This window comes from Protomyctophum parallelum (assembly GCF_964188405.1).
Source record: "Protomyctophum parallelum genome assembly, chromosome: 10".
Lineage (NCBI taxonomy): Eukaryota > Metazoa > Chordata > Actinopteri > Myctophiformes > Myctophidae > Protomyctophum > Protomyctophum parallelum.
In genome coordinates this window covers 22261928-22280191 of record NC_139704.1, presented here as the reverse complement: position 1 = coordinate 22280191, position 18264 = coordinate 22261928, and the positions used below count along the sequence as shown (strand labels likewise).

The 18264-nt window shown below is 46.0% G+C and overlaps 1 protein-coding gene across 1 annotated transcript in view; it reads right to left on the bottom strand.

The window, feature by feature from the left end:
• The window catches only part of LOC310866052 (uncharacterized protein), a 29651-nt gene extending 12715 nt beyond the window's left edge, over window positions 1-16936 (bottom strand). The window contains exons 1-12 of the mRNA XM_083775350.1: window positions 16843-16936; window positions 16251-16487; window positions 15273-15425; window positions 14870-15048; window positions 12034-12232; window positions 10251-10370; window positions 8033-8155; window positions 6695-6715; window positions 6434-6492; window positions 5936-6119; window positions 2375-2503; window positions 1406-1571 (exon numbers count right to left, since the gene is read on the bottom strand). Coding sequence (XP_083631476.1) covers window positions 1406-1571; window positions 2375-2503; window positions 5936-6119; window positions 6434-6492; window positions 6695-6715; window positions 8033-8155; window positions 10251-10370; window positions 12034-12232; window positions 14870-15048; window positions 15273-15425; window positions 16251-16487; window positions 16843-16921 — 1649 coding nt within the window. The 5' untranslated portion in view covers window positions 16922-16936. The remainder of the gene's footprint in view (window positions 1-1405; window positions 1572-2374; window positions 2504-5935; window positions 6120-6433; window positions 6493-6694; window positions 6716-8032; window positions 8156-10250; window positions 10371-12033; window positions 12233-14869; window positions 15049-15272; window positions 15426-16250; window positions 16488-16842) is intronic.
• Window positions 16937-18264: the final 1328 nt, after the last annotated feature.

The following is an 18264-nucleotide window of genomic DNA, read 5'->3' as shown; positions in this document are numbered from 1 at the left end:
GGGTCAGTGGCACATCAACATAAAGCTCTGAGTGCATTTCCTCTCTCACAAACTATCAAGTTTTGGCTCTTTCTGGGTCTTGGATGTTGTTTATCCATGTCCAATTAATGACTCACCTAATGCATCCATTAGCTCGTATGTTTTAGTTTTTTCATCCAAAAACAGCTAATGGATTGGTGCTCAAAACACCGTAGTGGTCAGGAGGTACACGCACATCCCAGTAAATTAAACGGGAGCTCGAACAAAAGAGAAAGTCTGCACAACGTTTTAAAAGCTTCCAAAAAAAAACTTTCATTACCAGAGCAGAAAAAAACATATAGAGCGTTTCGGCCTCCTTCTCCTTGCTCAAAAAAACCTTTATTCATACCATTAAGGCACTAAATGATACCATGTCTCGCTAGATTTGTTTTTTTTATGTATTTGCCACTGTGGACCTGCATTTTTGCTGTTGTTGTTGCTGTTTGTTTTTACTGTTGTTGAGATCAAAGACAAACAAAACCTGGTTGAGGAATGGGATGCCATCCCACAGCAAAATGTGTCTAGGTTGGTGACCATGAGGAGTTTTGGATATTCTACCCACTACTGAGTTCCATAACACTGAGTGTAAAATGTTTTCCTTATTACTATGGGAGAGTGCAATCATCCAATCCACATCTTAAAGCATGGGTTGAATACCAACCATTTGCCATTTTTTGGAGGCGCTACCGTACGTTTAGCAGTATTGCTCATTCCACGAATGCCCGATCCTTACAATCTATACCTCGTTGTACAGGTGACAACGATCAACGATTAAAATGATATAAAACATCATTCCAATTGGTATTATCAAAGTGGAGAAATAATGGACCAAACTTTTATTGCAGAGTTTATACTTTTAAATGGTATCTTTTGAGTTTTTTTTTAACTTTTTTTCACCAAAATAAATTCATACTCTCTTGAATAGTTTTCATTTAGTCACATTTTAGTCACCTGAAAAGTTAGTCTAGTTTTAGTCGACTAAATATCAAATATCAAATATCGACTAAATATCATAAGATTTTAGTCTAATATACAGTTGATTTAGTCGAACAAAATGTGTTTTGGCGGGCCTTGATGCCGTCCTAATGACTGTTTTTACACACACAACGTGGGCTTGTAGATCAGCTATTTTCAGCATGCAACCAAGTGTAAAATGACTTCTACTGCATCTCTTGTCCACTAGTCCCTTCCTAACATTTTAGTCTAGTTTTTATTTGTTGACGAAATTGTCAGTATATTTAGTCGTAGTTTTGGTCATCATAGCTTAGTTTTTTTATTTAGTTTCCATTTAGTTTTTGTCGGTGGAAAAAGGCAGTCGACGAACATTTTCCGTCTTAGTTTTAGTGGAAGGAAATCAACACTGGGTGTAAGAGGAGTGTATACTCACTCTCCGGTGAGCCGCCTCCGGCGGAAGCAGCAGCAGCAGGCCAGAGTGGCCAGCAGCAGCAGCAGCAGCGGGATGCCGATGCCCAGAACCAGACCCAGGATCAGGGGAGTCTTGTCCTCGGCTCTCTGCACTACCACCTGGCCCGTCATGTTCGAACCGTCCTTGCCTGCATTAACCCATTTTGACCTGAGATCAGATTCAAAAAATGTCTTCCTACATCCTGACAGTTTTCTGAAAAAGCTATGTTTCTATGTCAGTGGTTCTTCGATTTTTCAAAAATAGCAGACCTACAAGCTCGTAGCGCACCACTCGGTGGCGCGCTATATGAGCTTGTAGATCTGCTATTTTCCAATAGCTAAAGCATAACATAATGCTAACACCAAAATGGGTTCCCGCCCAAAATGGAACCAAAACCCACCACAGCAAAACACCCTCTGTGTTAATTTAACTGACCCTTATATGGTTTTGATATAATGATATTATCCTTTTGCATTATGTGTTTATAACCAGGGCTGCCCGTGTAATATGTTGTTAACAGTTGTAGAAAAGGGATTTCCACAATCAAAAGACTGACTGAGTGTTGTAACGAGACTATATGCTGGAAATAAATGCTTTATTTACAACCACTGTCTGTTTCTCGACTGATTTTGAATGGGCGGCCATTTGTGGAAGTATTTTCTTTTAACAATGTTCATTGCATTCTTTAAAGGAACAGTGAATGCAATACAACATTTGGTATAGAATTTCTGATGTGGGCAAACAAAAGGCAAACAAAAATTTCGGCAAAGAATTGCCACAATGCTAAGAAAAGAAGAAGAAAAAAAGTCACTGAAACAGCATCAGGGATACAATAATTGTGAATTCATAATTGTTTTTCGGCCTTTTCACTCAGAGATAACTCATGTAAAACATAATTTATTCACAGGTGCGTTGCGTTCATGCATCAGTGACCGGATGAATGATCCTCACCTAAAAAGCAGGACTGGGCCTTGTCCACGTCTGTGGTGCCGTTGCACACACACCTGTAGCCCCCGTAGGTGTTGACACAGAGCGAGGGCGGGACACACGCTGCCTCCTTGGCCTCGCACTCGTCCAGATCTGTGGGAGATAGAGCGACACACAGAGTCAAAGTGGTGCGCGAGAGAGAGAGATGGAGACGCTGCCTCGCCAGCACTTGTCGACCGTGCAGAATATTCAGCCAAAATAATATAACAGCCAGCACAATATCCAGCCAACCTCACGCAAAAAAACACCATATCGCTTTCAAGTGTCAATACTTCAGGGGCTTGAGAGGATTGAAGTGGATATCCTATGGATGTCACTCGACACTGTGAAAATGTACTATACTGAATTGTCATCATTCCACTCCTGGTTCTGTGTGTGTGTGAGAAAAATCTAAATGTTATTTCCTTTCATAAAATTACAAACAAAAAACATTTTAGGTTTTGTAGGTAAAATAATAGTATATCACAGTATATTAAAATTGTCTTATGGGAGGACCAGCCGGCCCGGCCATAACTTAAACCAAACCTGCTCTGAATAAATAACGTAAATAAATATAGTCATATAATAAACAAGCAGGACAACGTGATGCCGCCCGAGCTTGCCTGGCACTGCCACGGTTATTGTGCTGACACTGCGTGAATTGATCAGCATGTTCAGATTCTGCATTGGCCGGGTTATTGCGTGGGTGTAAAATAGTCTCTCTCCCTCCGCCCCACACTCTCTCCCTCCCTCCCCTCTCTCTCTCCCTCCCTCCGCCCCTCACTCTCTCCCTCCCTCCCCTCACTCTCTACCTCCTCCCCTCACTCTCTCCCTCCCTCCTCCCCTCACTCTCTCCCTCCCTCCCCTCACTCTCTCCCTCCCTCCTCCCCTCACTCCCTCCCTCCTCCCCTCACTCTCTCCCTCCCTCCCCTCACTCTCTCCCTCCCTCCCCTCACTCTCTCCTCACACTATGGGTCCGGATCTAGGATCGGATCAGCGCCGTTTTGGTCAAAACTTCTCGGCTCCAATACCTTTAAAACAATTCAGGGAATGGAATAAACATATCTCACGTTTTATTTGGGATAAAAAAAGGCCAAGGGTGAAATTCTCTACCCTACAACTGCCCCGAGAGAGAGGAGGCATGTCTCTCCCATCTTTAAGGGACTATTATCTAGCAGCTCAGCTAAGACCCTTGGTATATTGGTGTAACCGACCCTACATTGCAAAATGGAAAAGCATAGAGTTATCCCTGATGGATGTACCAATACAGTCGCTATTAGGTTGCACTGACAGAGAGAAAGGAATGTTTCAGACAAGGAGTCAGTGGGTAAATTTATCGTTCAAAATATGGCTAGAAGTTGTTAAACGCTTCCAGCTTCAGAGGGAGGCAAAACTTTTAAGTTGGCCAGCATATGACCCTGACTTCATACCAGCAGTATTAGACAATAGGTATAAACAATGGCACCACAATGGCATCACTTCTATATGTACTATGATTAAAAATGGAAATATTGACAGTTTTGTAAACCTAAAGCAGAAATATGGGTTGGCTAACCAGGACTTTTTCAGATACTTGCAGGTAAGGGATTACTTTAGTAAAAAGGTAAAAGGGTCTACTCCAGGTATTACAACAAGCCTAATCGCTGTATTTACAAATGCTTATGGCTCAGGAAGCAACAGGGGTCTTGTAAGTAAACTATATAATGGACTTATGTCGTTGAAAAAGGACTCTACAATGTATGTGAAAGAGCGATGGGAAAAAGAGTTGGGCATTGATATAAGTGATGAAGTATGGATGAATGTATGGGAAACGCAATCAACGACCACTAATTCCTTGACTTGGAGAGACTTTTGTTGGAAAAACCAGATTCGCTTCTTTATTACCCCAAAACAGAAGTCCAAACAGACTGGCAACCATATGGACTGTTGGAGAGAATGTGGAGATACAGTGGTTGATCATGCACATGTCTGGTCTTGCCCGGTAATTCAACCATTTTGGAAGGAAGTGACAACACTTATCTCAAACATTATGGGTTTTAGAATAGATGATACATTCACATCTTTGTACCTAGGACAACTCCCAGACGGGCTAAATCGGGATGACTCCTATTTACTTAAGATTCTACTTGTAGCAAGCAAAAAAGCTATTACAAGAAATTGGTTACAAAAGAACTGTCCTACTGCCGACCTATTTATCAACATTGTGAAACAACTGCATCACCTAGAACAGATGACCTATTCGTTAAGACTGCAAAAAGAGCTGGGTGAAAGAAGATGGGAGAAATGGACAGAGTACTTAGCTGGGGGGGTGGATGTGGAGTGAATATGTCCTGTGGAGTGAATGTGTCCTTCCGGTTGTCATTGAATGTAACAAACCCAAAAACCTGTAATATGTATTGCTGTTGTTGTACATCCCATGACCTCTTGTTTTTTGTTTTTTTTGTCTTTAGTTTTCACTCAGTTTATTTTTATTTTTACTGTTGATGTTCCTGTCCCATTGTATGTCTTGTTTGTCTTTTTTTGACTGTCTTGCATATTCGAAAATCCTAAAATAAAGAGTTAAAAAAAAAAAAAAACTTCTCGGCTCCGTTTCGGACCGGATCCAAAACTTTCGGGTCCGGTTCCGGGCCGGGTGCGGCCAATTAGAATGTTCTCGAATCCGGATCGGGTCGGTTCTGATATCACCGGGTACGTTTCGGACCGGGTCCAATTTTATGGACCCGTGCTGCCCTCTAGTCCATCCCTCTAGTGACTGAATTTCCCTGCAGGATCAATACTAGTCTATCTATCCATCACCTTCCCTCTCTGTCTCTCTGCTCTGGTCTGATGTCTCACGCAGGCCTCCCTCCCCCTGCCTTCACCTATCCCTATCCTTCTGTGTCACCAACTCCCCCTGCCTTCACCTATCCCTCTGTGTCACCAACTCCCCCTGCCTTCACCTATCCCTCTGTGTCACCAACTCCCCCTGCCTTCACCTATCCTTCTGTGTCACCAACTCCCCCTGCCTTCACCTATCCCTATCCCCCTCTGTGTCACCAACTCCCCCTGCCTTCCCCTATCCCTCTGTGTCACCAACTCCCCCTGCCTTCCCCTATCCCTCTGTGTCACCAACTCCCCCTGCCTTCCCCTATCCCCCTGTGTCACCAACTCCCCCTGCCTTCCCCTATCCCCCTGTGTCACCAACTCCCCCTGCCTTCCCCTATCCCCCTGTGTCACCAACTCCCCCTGCCTTCCCCTATCCCCCTGTGTCACCAACTCCCCCTGCCTTCCCCTATCCCCCTCTGTGTCTGTCATCAGGCGTAGTAGTCACTACATACGTCATCGTGTACTGTGGCACCAACTATGACGTTGTGGGTGCCACAGAAAAAAAGCGATGTACTGTATGATGAATTCATCATTTACATACATGTTCATCGTAATAAAATGTGCCTAATAATGGGAGTGAGTGTGGAAATATAGTGGCTCTCTCCATCGTCAAAGTTGCCCACCCCTGACGTAGAGGCCAAAACGACAAGGTTTGTTATACAGCGTCCGTAGCATCTGTACCTCCGACCTCCGCGACTTTGATGCCGTAGTAGCCGCTGACCCGGTTCAGGTAGTCTCTGATGTACCAGTCGGGCGTGTCGCTGGACACGTTGATGCGGTACTCATTGAGACCCGAACCCGCCGGGCCTTTCACTTTGGCACTGTAGAACTTGTTCTGGAAGCCTGTGGACAGAATCTCCTTCAGCTGCAGGAAGAAAAGAGAGTTTTGCGCGGGTCAGTGTCGAAGAGCTGCTATCTCGCGCACACACGCACGCACGCACGCACGCACGCACGCACGCACGCACGCACGCACGCACACACGCACGCACACACACACACACACACACACACACACACACACACACACACACACACACACACACACACACACACACACACACACACACACACACACACACACACACACACACACACACACACACACACACACACACACACACACACACACACACACACACACACACACACACACACACACACACACACACACACACGCACCTGTTGGAGTGTTTGACTTTCGTCGATCCAGCCCATGGTGACATTGAAGAAATTAAACCCTGCAGAAAACACAAAACAAATAGCAACAGCCCTCACTGATGACGTCACATTACCATATTTGGGCATGTTCGCCATGGCGACAGCGGAAGCCGCACCACACTGCGATGCACTGCTGAGGAAAGGGAGAGAGGAGGTGTGTGTGTGTGTGTGTGTGTGCATGAATGAGGAAAGGGAGAGAGGAGGTCGTGTGGGAGATCTCACCTGGAGGATTGGCAGAGTCACCTGTGAACACACACACACACACACACACACACACACACACACACACACACACACACACACACACACACACACACACACACACACACACACACACACACACACACACACACACACACACACACACACACACACACACACACACACACACACACACACACACCAGAGTTCACTTCGCTGTGGATGGATCATAAACACTGCTGGACATTTACTTGAGTACTGTACTGTACTGTACTGTACTGTACTTGCAGCATTAAAAATAAAATCTGTACATTACTTGAGTATTACTTGTTGGATACTTATTACTTCAAAGAACAGCTACAGTCTACAAGCTCGCATCGCGTTGCCGAGATAGCAGATATTTGTTTGAGAAGTAGTGGTTTAGTTAGGCGCTCCTTAGCAAAATAGATAGCGGTAGTTACTTATGCTGATAGATAGCATATTTTGTAGACATATCATTGTATAGTGCATACAATGCTATGTACAGGGCAACTGGCGGCCCGTGGACCACATGCGGCCCCCACCTTCACTTAATGTGGCCCTCAGATAAATTTCGGAATACTAAAATGTTATTGATTTCAGCTGTTACAATTCATGCAAACATGACCTGCTTTAATTACTTACAGTCTAAATTAGCAGCTTGCTGAGTAGCATTACAAATAATGAATCTTTTTTATGTCCATTATATTTGTATTTAGTTAAAATGACTTTTCAGGATTTCAAATCTAGCACAAATCGCATTGCACTACAAGTGCATTTTGAACTTGTAAATCGGCTATTTTTGCTACGACATGCATGCAATGTGGCACCTCGAACCCGATATACTACAGTGAGTATAGAAATATAATGGCCCTCTCCATCGTCAAAGTTGCCCATCCCTAGAGCGTCGCAGTCCCACCCCCTTTCAGAACGACGAGTGGCCCAGGAAATTAATCCCAATGCATTTTGCCCATAGGCTTTTCTTAAAGTATTTATTTAGAAAAACAAAACAAATAGTGTTGTCTCCTGCCTTTATTTTCTTCTTTCTAATGATTTGATCGGCCCAAAATATTGTGTTCATTGATTGTCACGATCCGAGTTGGCTTTGTCCGTGGCGTAACCGTCTTTAAATAAATACTTTAAGAAAAGCCTATGGGCAAAATGCACTGGGATTCATTTCCTGGGCCACATGTACTATACTTTTAGTTTAGTTTAGTTCCGGGTTCTTCCTCAGACCTTCAAGGTCTGAGGAAACGTTACCACTTCAGTAAAGAAATATTTGGGAGCATAAAATGGTGTTGATATTTTATTCATTTCTTGGTCGGTGGCGTAGCAACATACCACATCCGTTAGCATCTCCCTCTGTGCTCTGGTAGCGGCAGGAGCAGTGGTGTGAGCCCGCCGTGTTGACGCACTCGTACTTGGCGTTGTCACACGCTGCTGGATCCAGGCACTCGTCCACGTCTACACACACGCACGCACGCACGCACGCACACACACACACACACACACACAAAGGGAAATAAATACACCATCACACGCTACTGGATCCAGACACTCGTCTACGTCTACACTCACACAACATTACTCATTATTCACATCCTTACAGTACACTGTTCATTTACAGTAGCTCCGAGAGTGTACAAATGGAACGTATGTGCTCTGTGTGTGTGTGTGTGTGTGTGTGTGTGTGTGTGTGTGTGTGTGTGTGTGTGTGTGTGTGTGTGTGTGTACTGCATGTGCAATACGGTTGTGTTCTTGGCCTCCCCTTCCTTTTTTGAGGGTCCATCTGCATTATTAGTGCAGTGGCTCTCAGATTGGTGTTTATATCTCCACCGGAGGGCGCTGAAAGCACAAAATGACTGAAACACCCAGTCTACCAGACCCCAAATGAGAGTTGATGATGAACCATGCAGCTGAACACCTCTAAGTTTGTCTTGTTAGCTTTTTAGTCTTTACAAGTCATAAAGTAACAGCAGTAGAAGTACCCACAATAATCAGTGGTGGAAAGCAAGTAGAAGTTTGAGGTATTTTCTAGCCTACTCCACTACATCTTGGATCCAAATTGTACTTTTACTCCAATACATTTATTTGAAAACTTTATAGTTACTAGTTACTTTGTAGATTTTGAATAATCAGCCCTATACATTTCACCAATTTGAAAATAACCGATCTATTCCAGCTTGTGGATCTGCCATTTTCAAAAGATATTTCATACATTTTAAAACTTGAAATGGGACATACCGGTACTGCATAATGAGTATACTTTGGGCAGCAGTGGCTCAGGGGTAGAGTGACTCAGGGGTAGAGTGACTCAGGGGTAGAGTGACTCAGGGGTAGAGTGGCTCAGGGGTAGAGTGACTCAGGGGTAGAGTGGGTAGAGTGACTCAGGGGTAGAGTGGGTAGAGTGACTCAGGGGTAGAGTGGCTCAGGGGTAGAGTGGGTAGAGTGACTCAGGGGTAGAGTGGGTAGAGTGACTCAGGGGTAGAGTGGGTAGAGTGACTCAGGGGTAGAGTGGGTAGAGTGACTCAGGGGTAGAGTGGGTAGAGTGACTCAGGGGTAGAGTGGGTAGAGTGACTCAGGGGTAGAGTGGGTAGAGTGACTCAGGGGTAGAGTGGGTAGAGTGACTCAGGGGTAGAGTGGGTAGAGTGACTCAGGGGTAGAGTGGGTAGAGTGACTCAGGGGTAGAGTGACTCAGGGGTAGAGTGGCTCAGGGGTAGAGTGGCTCAGGGGTAGAGTGACTCAGGGGTAGAGTGACTCAGGGGTAGAGTGACTCAGGGGTAGAGTGACTCAGGGGTAGAGTGTCTCAGGGGTAGAGTGACTCAGGGGTAGAGTGACTCAGGGGTAGAGTGACTCAGGGGTAGAGTGACTCAGGGGTAGAGTGACTCAGGGGTAGAGTGACTCAGGGGTAGAGTGACTCAGGGGTAGAGTGTCTCAGGGGTAGATTGACTCAGGGGTAGAGTGTCTCAGGGGTAGAGTGTCTCAGGGGTAGAGTGTCTCAGGGGTAGAGTGACTCAGGGGTAGAGTGTCTCAGGGGTAGAGTGACTCAGGGGTAGAGTGACTCAGGGGTAGAGTGACTCAGGGGTAGAGTGACTCAGGGGTAGAGTGACTCAGGGGTAGAGTGTCTCAGGGGTAGAGTGACTCAGGGGTAGAGTGTCTCAGGGGTAGAGTGACTCAGGGGTAGAGTGTCTCAGGGGTAGAGTGACTCAGGGGTAGAGTGGCTCAGGGGTAGAGTGACTCAGGGGTAGAGTGACTCAGGGGTAGAGTGACTCAGGGGTAGAGTGACTCAGGGGTAGAGTGTCTCAGGGGTAGAGTGTCTCAGGGGTAGAGTGTCTCAGGGGTAGAGTGACTCAGGGGTAGAGTGACTCAGGGGTAGAGTGTCTCAGGGGTAGAGTGTCTCAGGGGTAGAGTGTCTCAGGGGTAGAGTGGCTCAGGGGTAGAGTGACCGGATTGGAACCACATCCCAGTTCGAACCCGGGCTCCCCCTGAGTTAGTGTCAAAGTGTCCTTGAGCAAAACCCCTAATTGCTCTCGATGTGTGTGTGAATGGGTGAATGTACCTGTGCAGTTGACTCCATTGCCGCTGTAGAAAGGCTTGCACGTGCAGGTGTAGTTGTAGGCCGTGCTGTTGCAGGTGGCCATTTTGTGGCAGGGGAAGTCGAAGGGAGGCTGACAGAAGTCTATGATGGTAGGGAAGAGGAGGGGGGGGGGGTAAGGAGAGAAAGGGACACAGGACACAAGGACAAGTAAGATAAAGAGGGATTAACAGCGTTTTCCCCAGACTCGGTATATAATGTGACGGAGCAATCGTCCTCCTGGTGTGGAAATAAATCATTCCCTAATGACCGCCGGAATGAAGTAGATATCAGGATAATTCTGGCACATTCACGGTAATGGGTATTGATGTCCTTGTTTAGTCTTAGCTGCCACGGCTCAGAAAGTCACTGTGCCTATCGCATAAAGTAGGACACCTTGTGGTTCACCCTTGCACGTCCATTTTTAAGCTCTCTGAGTAAAATTAACACTCAGTTTCTTTGCTGTGTGACCTACATTATTGCTCTCGTGACGGCAGGGTGACCTGGTGCTTGGAGATCGCAGGTTTCACCCTGGATAACAATAAGTCCCTTGTTATTTCCACTGCAGTGTCCTTGGGCAGTAATCCCCAACCTAATTCATACACAGATCAGTGTTGTGTCTTTTTTATATGGTTAAGCTTTAGGTTTTCTTTCCTATACGTATGTTACATAATAAGGTCAAAGAATAAGGTTGCGAATACAAGCGGCCGAAATGAGTTGTCTTTGTCAGGGTGGCTGGCATCTCCCTTAGAGATAGGTTGAGAAGTTCAGTCACGCGAGAGAGACGCGGGGGAGAGTCGCTACTTCTTCGCCTGGAAAGGAGCCAGCTTAGGTGGTTCGGGCATCTGGTTAGGATGCCTCTCGGGCGTCTCCCTAGGGAGGTCCTCGAGGCACGGGACCCCGGGGCAGACCAAGGCGCAGTTGGAGGAATCACATCGACTCACTGGCCTTGGAACGCCTCGGGAGGAAGTTACTAATGCTGCTCTGGAGAGGGAAGTCTGGAGCTATCTGGTGGAGCTGATGCCCCCGCAACCCGACTACGGATAAGTGGTTGAAGATGGAAGATGGATAGATGTTACATAATAAGGAAATGAGCAACCAACCAGCCTAAAGCTCATGATCGATGCTTGATATTCAAGCTGACACATTGCATTTAGCTATAGGGCAAAATTTAGGTTGACTATTAATTATCACACAAATAATTGTGATCGATGATTTAATTGTGTTTCTTTTGCATTGAACATTGGAACTATTAGTATTTCTGTTTGCCTTTTAGGCTTTGTAATCACAAATTGCACCGGGCAGATATGACAAATAACATCAAGAAGAATAAATCACTGGAAGACTTTACAAAATAGCGGAAATAGTTGATCTACAAGCATATAACATGTCACAAAGTGACGTGTTGTAAGCTTGTAGATCTGCTATTTCTGCCATTTTTGAAAAATGTTTGAAAATGTATGGACCATTTTCAACATTTGACGATTGACGATTATTTAAAAAATAATTGCGATTATCTCAAATGATAACGACTAGGCGTGTATGTAATAATTGTGCACAGGCCCACATTTAGCTTGATAATCAATCTGCACCCATCATGCGATGTATACAGTCAGTGACTCAAGGTTAACCTCAGAGTAGGTACAGCGACCATGGCTTCTTGGACCATGGGAATTATCATTAGAAGCGTGACGTGTGTCTGACCAATCAGAGCTCTCAAATGTCCGCGCAACGTCGCATTCCATGATGCGGCCCAGCAGCGACTGACCGTTCTCAAAGCATTTGTATCCTTGTTTGTCACGGTAGATGGTGCGAGGAGGACAGTCTGCGCAGGTGAAATGCTCCGGCTCCGGCTCCGGCTGGGACAGGCACTCCACCCCGGGGAAACAGGGCTTGCCTCGGCACACGTCAGTGGCGTTCTCGCAGAATCGTCCCCGGAAACCTTGGGGACAAAGGCACCCCACCACCTGTATCGGACCATGGAGCAAATAAGACATGGAGAGGAGAGAGAGAATTGAAACCTTGTTGACACAGGCACCCCACCACCTGTATCGGACCATGGAGCAAATAAGACATGGAGAGGAGAGAGAGAGAGAGTTGAAACCTTGGGGACAAAGGCACCCCACCACCTGTATCGGACCATGGAGCAAATAAGACATGGAGAGGAGAGAGAGGCCCAGATTTTGATTCCGTTTTACAATGGGGTAATACAGAAATTGCCCTCGCTCTGCGCACAATGGTATTATGAAAGGCATATCGGCTCGTGTTGAACGCACTCGCCCGTGTTGAACGCACACATATTATGGCATACGGCGTTCCTGAATATTTTAACATTGTGGGAGTGTCCATATGTTAATTATTTTCGCTTTGCGCAATTTGCTATTAAGCCCCTTGACCTAGAAACACTCAGCGCATAACGATTAGACGTGGGTCTGACCACCTCATAAACGCAACAAGCACTGTTTGATTTTACACTTGAGCGGCTCTGGGAGGCTGCTAGAGTGTTGCCATGTCTGTTTATTATAAGCGGCTTCTTTTTCTGTAAAGTTGCTTGTAAATATTGGTAGTTGTACTATTTTGTGGTTGCTTTTCTTGTTTCTAAGTTTTGGGCTTTTCTCCTAATGTTGTTTAAACCAGTGATCCTCACACAGCACATTCCCATGTCAAGGATCCCCAGATGAATGCATTTGCCCAACTAAGGACGGCTAATCCAAAAATGTAATAAAAAAATTCCAAGATTACTTTTGAAAATAGCAGATCTATAGCAGATCTATACCAGCTCACAATGCATCACATTCATTCATTAAAACTATGAACTCTGACTGCAGGGGGATATATATAATGATCATTATAACAATGTGCAAGAACATATTTAAAAAGAAGGAAGAACTTTATATTTTATTTTAATGTGGTGTCATTAAAATGAATCTGGATATGGCAGACTCACTATCTAGAAAATAAAAACATGGCACTTCATTTAAAATAGGTTGCAGACCCCTGTTATATGCGCTTATTTTTATAGACCTATTTACTTGTTTCTATGAGACATGGCAACAGCCTTTTTTTGCGTCTTTCTTTGTAAAATGTTGAGATTAGAAACGGGCATAATTCTTTCATTTCTCAACCTTAAAAATGAATAAAAACATCTCCATAATCCTTGGGAAGTTTGCTTTCATATGCTGTATCACACCCGATTCAAGTCTTCTTCAATAAAATGCTACGAGCGAAGACCATAATACAACGGGGCCACAGGCACAGCATTAAGCAGCAACATTCAACTCATTCCTTCATCATGACTTGAATGAAATAAAATATAATAAACGTTATTTTACTGGTGTTTTTCAATAGAAACAAATTATTTTGAGGCATAAAGGTGACAGCATGCAGTGCAATAGCAATAATTAACCCAAATGTGACAAAGTCATGTCATGTCTTCTATGGTGCCAGCCTGAAGAAATGTAATACCACAATCCCCAAAGTGCGCATTCCGTATGTGACATCAGCTGACTGGTAAATAGAATAGTACGGACATGTTGATTGGGTACGTCTCAAACACGCCTTAAACACACCCATGACTAATTCAAGGCCGTTTTGCGCACTCCACGGGGTGTCAAAAGCGCTTCTTAACATGCCCAAAATTGCAATATGACATACCACACGCCCCCAGCTCATAAAACTGTAATATGATTAGTAATATTATTTGAAGTCCTTAATGGCACCCAGAGAGTTATACATATTTAAAGTACAAGTGAGAAAAACAAGGCGAGAAGCGCCCGGTTTTGTCAGGCCAACCATGGGGGCCCACACCGACCCCAGACTTCCGGGGGACTAATCAGAGTGACGTTTGAACACGGTTTGTAACCGTCCCTTAGAAATGCATCTTCCACAGCCAAGTTGCAGCATATAATATCTATACGCAGTGATATTAGTCTGGCCATGCCAGGCTGAGACATACTATGTCAGAGTCACATTAACCACTTGAAGCCCAGCGTCCCTATTCTAGGGGGGGACATTTGCCAAACACAGCAGAGCTTGTAGATCGGCTATATTTGGACACAGAGAAGTTGGTGTAGTCGGGGGGGGGGGGGGGGGGGGGGGGGGGGGGGGAGGGGGGGGGGGGGGGGGGGAGGAGAGTTGCAACTCAGGTCTGGACCGTTTGACTAAGACTAGAGGGTTTAAGGCAAGTGGTTAAATACTGTAGATCAGTGATTTTCAACCAGTGGTCCTTGTCAGGGTTACAGGTGGTCCCCAGTTAAATGGTAACCCTTATATATTTTTTAACTCTTGAGAGCGTAAAATGGTTTAATTTTAGGCTCTCAAGAGTTAAGTTACTGTTAAACATCTGCATTGCTTAATTTACAAGAAGTCTACACAATTAGAGTCAACACAGCATGGAATTGTGGGCAAAATCTCATCCAACGGCAAAACAAAATATCCTTTCGTTTTTTTGGGTCTGCGAGGCGAAAATGTCATCAAATGGTGGTCCGTACGTGGCTCAACTGCCCAATGAATAACGGGCCTTGATATGAAAAGGGTTGAAAACCCACTGCTGGAGATACAAGATGATACCAGCCTCCTCCCTGCTACTCACTCCTTTGTCGTACCTGAAACCTCCCCTGCTGGTGGTTCTCTGTGACGCTGTCGTACTGGCAGGTTCCTCCGTTGTGGCAGTTGCAGACCTTCAGGATGGGGGTGAACAGGGAGCTGAAGAGGTGGTCGTTGACCTTGATGGTGAGGTGAACGGGCTGGATGCTGAGCGGCGTCCATGTCAAGTAGCCGTCGCCTGTTGTTGTAGCACACACACACACACACACACACACACACACACACACACACACACACACACACACACACACAGTTGTATACACACACAGTAGTGTAGCCATTGTATACACAACCAGGACTTCAGTGCAGTGGTGGGGTACTCACCTTTATGTGCATGATACACTTTTTTGTGTGTGCTCGTGTGGTATGTGTGTGTGTATATCAGTGATGTGTGATTCTCACCGTTGCCTATGGAGGTCTGTGGCGGCCTGGGGAAGAGCAGTGAGAAGGTGACCGGGTTCTTGTTGGTGTCCTTAGCGATGATCTGGACGTTCACGGTGGAGTTGACCTTACCATGGATCACTATGGGCTCCGTCACTATGGGAGGCATGTTGCCTGGACACCGCACGCACGCACACACGCACACGCACACGCACACACACACACACACACACACACACACACACACACACACACACACACACACACACACACACACACACACACACACACACACACACACACACACAGCACTATATCAAAACAGCAGCAGGGGGCATGTGACCTTCAGTTCATCCATGTAGGCTGGACATGAAGCAGTTCATGTAACAACAATTTCAGCCACTCCAACGTCTGGCTTTTGTAAAATACGTCATGTGGCAGCCAAGACTTTTAAAATGTTTTTAGAGCACTAAACTTGACGTCATGTGACAGCCAAGTCTATGGACTTTTAATGTTCGTTTACAGTACAATGTTTGTTGAAAGGAGTGACATTTTTGAGGGGTGCTAGCCCCTGGCCAGAATGACTTTTGTGATTGACTGAGCAGGGAATGTGATGTATGATGCAGAGCTGCCAACCTGCACACATTTTGTGTACCAACCACGCAATTCTAGGCGTATAGACACCTAGAATTGCGTGGTTGGTACACAAAATGTGTGCAGGTTGGCAGCTCTGATGATGTCTGCTCTTGATGTATGTCAAAAATTATATATAATTGGCCGCCGACCCCCATCTGAAAATATGTTGTTCCAGGGACCTCAAAGAAGCAAAGATCTACAAGCCGATCTACAAGCTCGTAGCACGGCACTCGGTGCCGCACTACGGACTTCAATAGCTGAACATAATGCTTTTAAAACACCAAAATAGGGGTTCGATCCCGCCCAGAGAATATTAAGTGAATGTACTTGGGTTAATACTTTCCTCCAGTGGGGTCTTCTTACCGTAGATGAGAGCCAGGTTGTGGTACTGCCGGTGGGCCTCCAGGCTGCGCAGGCCCGGTTCGTCGCGGCCCGAGGCCAGGGTGTCGTGGACACACTGCGTGCTGTCCTGGCAGCTACTCCGGAGGTGGGCCAGCTCCGCAGGGCTCACCCTGGACAGCAGCTCCGCCGTGGAGGTGGGCTGGAAGGGCACCAAGGACGGGACGGAGAACAGGAGGCTCTCTGGGACTGGGACCGTCCCTGTATAAGGGACATAAGACATATATATATACAGTATATATACAGTATAGGTATACAGACATGGGGGTATATAGACAGATATAGATACAAGGGTAGAGATACGGGGATATAGAGCCACATGTATGAGGGGGGGGGGGTGTTTATTACTGTAGATAGGGAATGGACTTGAATCACACTGATTCATACATCTGAGTCATTGAAGTGTGTGCCTTGTGTGATGTGTGTGTGTGTGTGTGTGTGTGTGTGTGTGGCCCTATTTGAACTGCCCACAAATAGGACTGGATTTTTCCTCAGTGACATCCGTATACAGTACAGTGTACAGTCGTGGTGCTGCCTGCAAACCAAACTCACTCACAGGACATGCCGAAGCGATACAGGTTCTCCTCGGAGGGGGGGCTGAGGCCCGCCCAGGGGACCAGGCGGCTGTCGGACATGACAAAGTCGTCGGTGCGGTTGGAGCTCCAGAGGCCCAGCAGGCCCACGGTGCGGTTGTAGAAGGCCTGAGGCACCTCCACCATGGCGGCCAGCCGGGCGCCTTCGCCGCCCCACTCCTCCTCCTCCTCCATCCACACCACCACCTGCAGGCCGCCGGCGTACACTGCGGCGCAGCGCCTCCGCGACGTGCAGCGCAGCGCAAAGCCCTCCTCGCCCGTGTGCACTACACCTGAGACGGACAGCAGTGGGGCAGTGTTAAGAGCAGCGAAGCGATACCTCTCTCTCTCTCTCTCTGTGCGTGCGTGTGTGCGTGCATGCGTGGCTACAGATGTAAACCTTTGGTTTTTATCTTTGGTAGCCTAGGAGTAGGAGGGCACGTGCACAAGTTTGACAAGTATATGCAAACATTCTTGTATGTAAGAATGTTCTGATTTGTATGCAGCCAGTATGTAACTGGCTGTATTCCTATTATCTGACTGAATAAATAAAACCCTTTAATCAAAGGGCTTAATTCAGAGTTTAATACTGGAATACAGAGTGGAATACTGACTAGAGGGGAGGGGTGCCTCCTGGTGGTTCAGTCAGTTAGTGCACCTGACCATTTAATTATGCTCTGTGTGAGTAAGTTGGAATCTGACTCATATCAAGTACAGCAGTGGTTCCCAAACCTTTTCATGTCAAGGACCCCAAAATTTACACTAATTAGCCCGCGGACCCCCATTTGAAAATATATGCCAAAGCAGACCCCCATAAGAGAAGATTTGGTTTCATTTGTACACTCTCTGAGTTACAGACCCATAAGGGTCCATTTGGTTCGATTTGTACACTCTCTGAGTTACAGACCCATAAGGGTCCATTTGGTTCCATTTGTACACTCTCTGAGTTACAGACCCATAAGGGTCCATTTGGTTCCATTTGTACACTCTCTGAGTTACAGACCCATAAGGGTCCATTTGGTTCCATTTGTACACTCTCTGAGTTACAGACCCATAAGGGTCCATTTGGTTCCATTTGTACACTCTCAGAGTTACAGACCCATAAGGGTCCATTTGGTTCCATTTGTACACTCTCTGAGTTACAGACCCATAAGGGTCCATTTGGTTCCATTTGTACACTCTCTGAGTTACAGACCCATAAGGGTCCAATTGATTCCTAACTATCATTTAGCAGGGGACTCCCTGGAAGTCCCTCTAGGAAGGACCCCTGGGAACCACTGATGTATATAGCACAGTGCAGTACAGTACAGTACAGTACAGTACAGTACAGTACAGTACAGTACAGTACAGTACAGTACAGTACAGTACAGTACAGTACAGTACAGTACAGTACAGTACAGTACAGT